Consider the following 9,303-nt stretch of genomic DNA (forward strand, 5'->3'; position numbering starts at 1 on the left):
TGCTGAACTCCTGGTCAAGGTCTTGACTCTGGGTAGGGGGCCTGTAGTAGACTCCCACCATAGTATCCCTGTGCCGTGTTCCCCACGGATTTTAACACAGAGGGTCTCAAGTTGTCCACCATGGGCGCCAATGTCGGCTTGCAGGTACTTGTAGCTTTCTTTGACATAGACAGCTACACCCCCGCTCCTTTTGTCCACTCAGTCCCTCCTGTACAGGGTATAGCTGTCTATACCCATGGTCCAGTCATGGGTGGAGTCCCACCAGGTCTCCGTTGTCCCAATGACATCATAGTTATTTGCATTTAGCAGGAGGACAAGTTCCACCTGTTTATTCCCCAGGCTCCTGGCATTTGTGTATAGATATGCAAGTGTCCCCTTAGAGGCCCTTGCCCTGCCTACATTTTGTTCCAGGGCTGGGGTGGGATCCCTTATGTGCTTTGGCCTGCTGGCTTTGCAAGGGCCGCTCAGTGAGTCAGCAGTGGCAGTAGTCCCCCCCATCTCCTGGTGGGCTTAGTTTAAAGCCTGGTGGAGCAGGTCAGCTAGTCTGGCTGAGAAAAGCCTCCTCCCCAACGGAGAGGGGTAGAGGCCGTCCCTTCCCAGCAACTCACTGCCTCTTTCTTTCCAAAGAGCAGACTGTGGTAATGGAAGCCAAAGCCTTCCTGATGACACCAGCGCCGCAGTCTTTGGTTAGCTACCTGGATCCTCCTCTCCCTCCTCAGCCCATTGCCTGAGACTGGGAGGATCGAAGAGAACACCTCTTGTGCCCCCAGACCCTTTAGCCCTGCACCCAAATCCCTGTAGCGCCTCATGACCCAGCTGGGAGCGCTCCAAGCTGTGTCATTGGTGCCCACATGGATGAGGAGCATGGGATAGTGGTCAGTGGGCTGGAGGAGCTTAGGGATCTTCTCTGCAATGTCTCGGATGCAGGCTCCCGGGAAGCAGCAAACTTCCTGGGCTAAGGGGTCGTGGCGGCAGATTACCCCCTCAGTCCCCCTCAGGATGGAGTCTCCCATGACAAACACTTTGCGTTTGGTCTTAGGGAGAGCGGGGGCGGCAGTTACAGTGTCATCTGTGTTGCCTGTGGGAGCTCTGCTGGGGCTGCAAGGGGTTTGTACCTGTTGCAAAGCTCCAGCCGGGCAGGGGCCTTGACGCTGCGGGCCTTGGGGCCCCTCGCCACCTTGGTCCAAGCCCTGGGCTGGACAGTAAAGGAGGTCCCCGAGTCCTCCCTTGTCCTGGAGGGAGACCATGGTCTACCCTCTGCCTCCTGGGGGAGAAGGGCCTGGCAGTAGGAGTCTGTCTCCTGCTCACAGTCCCTGATGGCGTGCAGTCTCTAATAAACGTTTCTTAAAAGTCAAAAGTCTGTCTTTCTTTCTTTCCTTTTTTCTTTCTTTTTGCCTTCGCACCTGCTTTTCCATATCTATTGGTGACATTTGCCCATAGTTAATAAACTATGTTCAGTATTGAATTGCTTATGTTAGGGGTTCTTAAACTTTTTGATACCATGACAAGGGGGTTGCAAATTTCTTCCCTCCGTTGAAGCGGTGGCACTTGGGTCAGTGCCGCTGCTGCCATTGAGCACTCAGTGCTGCAGCCATGCGCTGCATGCCACTTCTCCACTCCCAAGTCCAGCCAGCCAACCGCCGGGGACCCTCCTGCCCCCCGCTCATCAACCATCCAGACTTGGGCATGAGGAAGTGGCGTGCAGTGCATGGCGGTGCCATGGAGTGCTTGATGGCAGTGGCGGCCCAGCACCACTGCTTCTAGGGAGGGAAGAGAATTTGCAGCCCCCTTTTAAGTTGCAGGGGGCTCAGTCAAGACCCACAGTTTGAGAACCCCTGGCTTATGTAGTTATGTATTGGAGGGCCTCTTGCTACTGGGTTCATTTGAGGCAACACTGGGTCCCTTATAGTGAAACCATTTTCTTTTTAAATAGAATGAGTTCACTCTGAAAAATGTGTGATAATCAGAATGGTCATTATCACTTTGCAATGCATTGAGATAATATAGGATTTCTGAGGTTTGTTTTTACTAAATGTGTTGTATATTTATTTCTGCCTGGAACTCCTGACAGATTCTCCAAAGCATAATAATAGCTTCTGTCACTGGAGATACTAAGTATTGTATAGCCGATCAGGCATTAACTTGTACTGGATACTTGGCCAAAGTCAACATTAGAATCATTCTGTAAATTGCATGTGTGCAGTATAGGCAATAAATAGAGCAGTGAACTCTACTAGAGCGTAGTCAAGTAGAGCTGATGTAACTTTTTTCCTGTAGGTGGTGGTAATGCCACATAGTTGTTAGCACATTACAAAGAGCTGTGGCCTGGTGTTGATGTGTGTAAAAACTGCACGTGCCTGTATGTAACTTCCATTGAGGAGCAGAGAGGCAGTTGTAATTAGTCGCTGATTAAATGTAGCCTACATTGCTGGTGTTCAGAAGGCAGCATCACAGCTGGTAGGCAGCCTATGTGAGAAGTGTTAGTCTACTAGCTGGTTGGTAGATTCATTCAGAATGAAAACCCACAAGTGGCTGTCAATACCCGATTCCAGTCTCCGTGTAACATTCAACTCTTAGCTTAACCAGGGATCACCTTGCCCCTAGAGAGAGGTCCCTGCAAGTCAGACACACTGTTCAGGTAGCATGGGAGCAGCTCATGCTGTAACCTTCCTGTACAGTGAGTACTTGAGTCTCCTTGAAGGCAGCTATTTGTGAGCTGTGTACTGCTATGAAGAGTGTGTTTGCTGTGAATGCAGTGTTGTGGCATTAAACAGGGGGCAGTTTCTTTTGTGCTGAGAGACAGGACCTTTATGAAGGTTGATACTGAGATGCTGTGGCAAACACAAGAAGAAAGGCAGGCCACAACCTCAGTGTGTGGTCACAACCCTGGGGGCTGAGGAGACAGCCGTTTCTACTGCAGAGACAAATAGTAGAAGGATTCTGTTTTGTTGTGTTTTTTAACCCACAGCACCTCTCTCCTTTTCTTTCTACTGCTCGTAGGTGGCAATCAATGGTGCAAACTTGCAAAATGTCTTCATGCTTCTCACTCTGGAGCCTCTGCTGGCCAGAAGCCCTTTCTTAGTTCTTCATGTCCGCAGGAGCAACTTGGTTGGCGATGCTTTGAGGGAGCTGAGCATTCATTCAGATATTGATTTGAAAAAGCCTCTTAAAGTAAGAGCCTTCTGTTCTTGTTTGTTCTTTTTCCCCTTAATTCTCTCTTTTCTTTAATCCTCTTGCAGAGCTCACCCCCCTCCTCCACCTCACAGTAGTCAAATTCATGTATATTAACTGCACAGCTGTAACTAGTAATGAAGCTTCATCCAGTTGGTGTGGTGATGAGTCTCTCCTCCCTGATCAGCTGACTTTATTGGGTGCTTGGCTCAATATGTGGTGGCTAAAGGCAGCCAGGTGCAGGGGTTGGTTTCTTGTAAGGAAGACAATTTAATTGATGTGGGTGGATAAGGGGACAAAAGCAAGAGCCCAAAATGAGAATTTTCCCTCCTTTTTTTTTTATCTTGTGTTCCCTGGCCATTTTGCAGGAAGACCTAAATTGAGCCACAGGGGCCTGACAGGGCAGTTCTGTGCTTCAGGCGGCAGCTATTTTTGCATCTGATCCGAAGTCAGTACTCAGGGCTGCTGCCCTGGTCATCCTCCCCCTCCTCTCCACCCCCCAACTTCTAATTACACTACTCTTGGGTCATCTAAAATAGACTGTACTTTTCTCTGAGAAGAAGCTACAGAATTCAACAGCTGCTGAAATATGATCTGTGTAGCACTCATCACTGGGAGAACTGTCCACTGTTTGGGACAAGGGAAGTTGTAAAGTTATCGAGAGAGCAACTGATTATTTATGAGTCTACTCCTGCCTTCTGAAATGCAGAGTCATCCGTATATAAAGAATGTCATATCAGCACCTTCTGATTCCCTTGCCTGCATGGAAACCGTCTCATTGCTAGTGCTGGTTTTATATGTCACAGTAATTACTTTGTACGGCCTGTAATTAAATCTGATGCCTCTTATCTACAGTCTGGTCCCTTACCTTAATTAGTTGCCTCTTTGTCCTACAGGTGATCTTTGATGGCGAGGAGGCTGTTGATGCTGGAGGGGTTACAAAGGAATTTTTCCTTTTGCTGTTAAAAGAGCTCCTGAATCCCATTTATGGGATGTTCACTTACTATGCAGAATCCAACCTGCTCTGGTTTTCAGATAAGGTGATTTCCTGACCTGCCTGTACTGTACATGCTGGATTTAAGTAACGACAGCGTTGAAATTAAACTTGTTCTCATTTTTCTCCCTCAATCCTATATGGGCCAGACCTTCGTGTGTTGTAAATTAGCTTAGGTCTGTTCATTTCAATAGAGCCATGCTACCTAAACCTTAAGGATCTGGCCCTAGCTCTCTATGTAGTTCATAATCCAATAAAGTGTGCCTTGTTAGATGACAGTTTGTAATAGTTATGTTAACAACTCTGTCTTTACTATAAACATCAATAATCATAGGCTGTTTTCCAGTCTCAAAGGTTTGGGTCATAATGACCTTGAAGTTCTGTGCTTTCCCTTTCGGTCACATAATTGTAGTCAGTCCTCTCATTCGTGCATCAACATCCCATTCATGCATTGAACTTTTAATGTCTGATGTCAGGGAGCCCTGATGCAACAAAAAAAATAACAGAGTTATTCTGACTTGCTTCCTCTGGCAAACCAACCTTTTGTATGGTGTGGACTAAGCATCTGTTTATCAGGTTGGATCACACAAGAGGAGATGGTTCATTTCACACTAACCCATCTCCAGAGGCTAGCAGCAGTGAAAACTGGATTGTCAGGTAGCTTAAGCCGAATTTATAGGCTTGACATGATTTTTGCTTTGTTTTGTTTCAGCCAAATATTTTAAAATTTAAACAGTTGAATTTTACAAGCAAGGAAATAGCATGTTACATTATGTAATTTGCAAGTAAGATTATCAGCATTTGCTGCTTGGATTAAGTTTATGAAAATAACAGATCACATGGTGATAAGAATACGTGTCACATAAACATTGTGAGAATATCTTGTTTGCTGGTTTGCAGAGTTTAACAAATGTGCAACTCTGTTGTAACTGATACACATATCTCAAGAGTAAACACCCATTAAAAATTAGGTGAAATGTAGTAATAATTTACTTACTGTTTGCCTCAGGAACACTGATTATTCACAGACATTTAAATAAAAATAGTTATTTGTGTGTCAAATTTAAACATTTTTCCTTCAGTATTTGGGTGGCAAACTCAGCTATCAACTGATTTTAATGGGCAATTAGAGAGATCACAGAATCATAGAGAAGTATGACTGGAAGGGACAGCCAGAGGACATCCTATATAAATCCGTTGTCTAACCTATTAGTAAAACTACAGAGTCAACCCTGGCACAACCACAAGAAATAACACCCTAAGCTGCCATGTGTGAAGCAGGGAGACAATAGTGACCAGTGTCCTGCTTCTACAAGTATTGTTACGAAGACTTTCAAGGGATCCAAATAAGAGGGCCATGCCCCCACAGCGTGCACCAATCTGACCAGGGGGTAAAATTCCTTCTTGACCCCAAATGTGGCAATTGGCCTGTTTGTGAGCAGAGCGACAAGACCCTCTAGCTAGGAACCTCCAGGTTTTAAGTTCCAGAGTCGCTAATTTTGTGAGCAGAGGTTGCAGTGTGCGGGAAAGAGCAGCCCCCTGCACCAAATTCCTGGAAGGAGCCCTCTTCAGGAGCAGAGCTAGCAGCAGGGGATTAGCTGGCCATCCAGATCCAACAGTTAGGCCAGGGATTCTCAGTCACCATGCTGTGGGACCCTAGGGAACCTTAAGTTCCTTTCAGGGGTGCCCTGGGGTGGCAGGCAATGTTAGCACTGTTAGGTATATAAACATGATTCACAAGATAAACCCAGAGATTTCAAAAAGAAATTCATAGTGTTAAAAACATTCTGTCTTAATGTGGCCTTTCTGAGTTCTTGCAGCAGACAGATTGCTCTAGTATTTTCCTACACTCAAAAATGCATGAAAAGTAAGAGCTGCATTTTCCAAGGAGTGCCCAAACTGAATGAGGTGTGTCTTGAGTCTAAAAAAGGTTGAGAACCATTGGGCTAGGCTGTGACAAGGATTGGAGTGTCTTTAGTAAAATGTAGGCCAGATCTGGCCTCAGTTCATATGATACTGACCCCTGATATAAGGGGCTGATGTTAAGAAAGGGTGGGTGATTTGGATTATAAATCCCTGTCTTGCAGCATGCTCCAGATGAACTCAGATTTCTCCCTGCAAAGAGTTCACTGAAGAATTGGAGCCTAAACATGCTATTGTACACCTGTCCTTTTTAGCATCCAGTTTATTAAAATTCTTTTGTCCAGAAAAGTGATATCATGAATCAATATTAAGAAAACTTTTTGTGATTGATTTATGATCTGACTTACAATGTGTGAGGTGTTGTCTAAGCAATCAAAGAGGATGGACCCTGCTCTCAGGAGCTCACAATCAAAGGTCACATTTCCAAAATGAGCTCTTCTGCATAGGCAATTAAATGTAATGGGTAGGTTTTCTACAGTGGTGTGCCTCTCCATGGGAGCTGTTGGGGTTTGCACTCTTGAAAGCCTGTCCCGAAGGTGTGCTGCTACACTTAAATATTTGACAGGGAAAATTCTTGTTTAATTAAGCAGGATAACCTTGCTTTTATTTTTTTTTTAACTGTTGTCCCCTTGCATATTTGAAGTGTTTTGTAGAACACAACTGGTTTCACCTGATTGGGATAATATGTGGACTTGCCATATACAACTTCACTGTGGTCGACCTCCATTTTCCGTTGGCTCTATACAAGAAGCTGTTGAACGTGACACCTTGCTTAGAAGATTTAAAAGAGTTGTCCCCTACAGAAGGAAGGTACAAAGCTGAAGGAACAGCTGGGCTGCTGTTCAGTAGTTATCAACCAACTTCTTGTAGGAAGTGGGCAGGGAGGCTGCTCATCTGAGAGCAGTGAGCATTAGACTGGTTAGTTCTTGTTACATAAATGATTTGCTAAATGTCTTTTCAACCAAGTAGTTAACTTAGGAGCCCTGGTCTAGGGAAGTGCTTAAGCATATGCTTAAGTGAGGAGGGCCACTGAAATTGGGAAGACACTCACATGCTGAATTTTTTTTTTCCTTTTGGGACCGGAGGCCAGTAGAATCCTGGGGGAGGAAGGATCAGGCTTCTTGTCCTCAAGCTGTGATAGCCACACAGCCACGGGGGGAAGGGGAAGACTGTTGGCTGCAACTCTGGAAGGCCTAGGTCCCATTCCCAGTGCTGCCACTGACCTATTCTGACCTTGGGCAAGTCTAGCCACTGTGCCTCTGCTCCCCCTCTCTCAGTGATTTATGCATTAAGTCTCTAAACTTTGTCTTAGTGATCCCCCTCACCTGCTGGGCACCTGGCACCATGGGATGCCAAAATCAGTGCAACTAAAAAGATATCATGTTTGAAAAACAGTTAAATGTGGAGAAGCAATAGTTTCTCTTGAACACAAGAAATTGAAGATTTAGTACTTCATGGCTGCAGACCCCCTTCTCTCCCCGCCCCAGCTCTGACAGGTTGTGAGAGCAAAGTTATATTAAGTCATTCTGATCCTGCTGTATGATTTTAGCATACAGCAAAAATTGAGGCAAGACATCATGAAGATGCAGGATTCCTATAACAGTTCTGAGGGGCATCAACAGGATATTTAAAAATAATGGACATAAAAGTGATTCTCCCTCTCAGCCTCATTTAGATCTCCCTTTCTGAAGTTCTTGTGCATTTCTTGTGATTTTTTTTTTTCTTTTAGTGCTAAAAATCAAACGCTTTTCTAAACACTGGACCATTGGAGAGGATCCTTGTACTAATAAGACATAGACTATGTTGAAAGTGTGTGGTGTGGCATTTATCTTACTGCTCACAAAGCACTTCTTTGTCTTCATCTTTTATACAATGCAATGTTTATCTTGGAATCCTGTTACCTGGAGTTCGGATATTATTTACTTTAGCTAATTTGGGCAGGGGGGTGAACCTGATGATCTTACGAGGTCCCTTCCAGCCCTAATGTCTATAAAATCTATGAAATAATTTCTACCCCTCTTTTTAAACATTAAGCACAGACTTTGCACAGACTCTTGAATAATTGATTTCCCCCCCCCATCTTTTTTGTAGGAGTCTTCAGCAACTTTTAGATTACCCTGGAGAAGATGTAGAAGAAATGTTCTGCTTGAATTTTACAGTAAGGCAAATCAAATACATCAGCAGTGTGATTTGTGGTGTGTGTAGAGGTAGAGATCATATAAACATTGATGGATGTTGTGCGTTTTTCCCTCCAGATATATCCGTAAAATTTATGCTGTTTGTTTTGGAAATGCTAAAATTCGTCTCTGGAGGTTTGCTGTCCTTGTCTGTGTGGTCACTGAGACTAAGTAGATTAAAGCAAGTAAAGTTTTAAACTCCTACTTTGGCAAATAGCTGACATCTCACTGGAAGCTAGTGAGATGATGGCTTCCAAGTTCCTTATTGGAAAGGATGTCACTAAGGCACATAGTTTAATAGATATTTTTTTCATGAAACACTGAGATGCCAAAGGATTTTCTTTCAGGTAATTTCTCTAAAGGGATGCAAATCCAAGAGAATTAAAAATGGCAGAAGAAAAACATTTGATCTTAGTATAAATTAGATCATGTGTATCTTTCTTTTTCTCAGTTAAAATATGTATAGAGCATCACAAACTAATACAGTAACACAATTTTTCTAGGCAACTGTTTTCTCTGTCTGCTCCCCCAGTCAGAACTGAGAGTTCAAAAGGTACCTTCCTTGCCTCCCAAAGCTGATACCCTCAAAGGTCTCAAGCTGTGTCAGGCTGACCTGGAGCATGATGGTCTGTGTTGGCTGTAACTTTATAGGCAGGTGATTGCTGTTTTTGCAAAGGAATGTCTGAAATGGTCCATCTTAAACATTTCTGTTGAGTGGAATGAAGGGATAAAAGCTTCATGAGGGTTTCTGATTAGAATCAACCCAAGGAAACAGCTACAGTAACAGCATGCTGTGCTGGGGGTTGTAAAGAAACCCCTCCTACCTCACTGAGTTATGAGAAGGCTATACTTTTTCTAGCTTGATAAAGGAGAACTCTTAAAGTTGTCTTGTGTGTCTTAGCTCTGGAGATGAATGCTACTGGGTCTGAGTCAGCCACATGCAGGTCTGTTTACAATTAAATGCTGAAGTCATGAGGCCCCAGCACTAACAATAACATCTCTAAAAGGCACCTTTAATGTAACCTTGTAATTTCCCTA

General features: G+C 44.3%; 1 protein-coding gene across 11 annotated transcripts in view; it reads left to right on the forward strand.

Moving 5' to 3' along the window:
* HERC3 (HECT and RLD domain containing E3 ubiquitin protein ligase 3) overlaps positions 1–9,303 on the forward strand; it is a 77,860-nt gene that overhangs the window by 54,286 nt on the left and 14,271 nt on the right. For 8 of the 11 annotated variants that reach the window (XR_003092696.1, XM_025197273.1, XM_025197278.1 and 5 more), the window contains 4 exons: positions 3,001–3,171; positions 4,068–4,211; positions 6,732–6,898; positions 8,180–8,246. Coding sequence is in view for 9 of the 11 variants with exons in the window: in XM_025197273.1 (XP_025053058.1) it covers positions 3,001–3,171; positions 4,068–4,211; positions 6,732–6,898; positions 8,180–8,246 (549 nt within the window). In the remaining 2 variants the exon portion in view is untranslated. Of the gene's footprint in view, positions 1–3,000; positions 3,172–4,067; positions 4,212–6,731; positions 7,007–8,179; positions 8,247–9,303 lie in introns of all 11 variants that reach the window. The other 3 variants (XM_025197281.1, XM_025197280.1, XR_003092697.1) reach the window with 2 other exon arrangements.

The sequence above is a fragment of the Alligator sinensis genome, unplaced genomic scaffold (genome assembly GCF_000455745.1).
Source record: "Alligator sinensis unplaced genomic scaffold, ASM45574v1 scaffold125_1, whole genome shotgun sequence".
NCBI classification, from domain to species: Eukaryota; Metazoa; Chordata; order Crocodylia; family Alligatoridae; genus Alligator; species Alligator sinensis.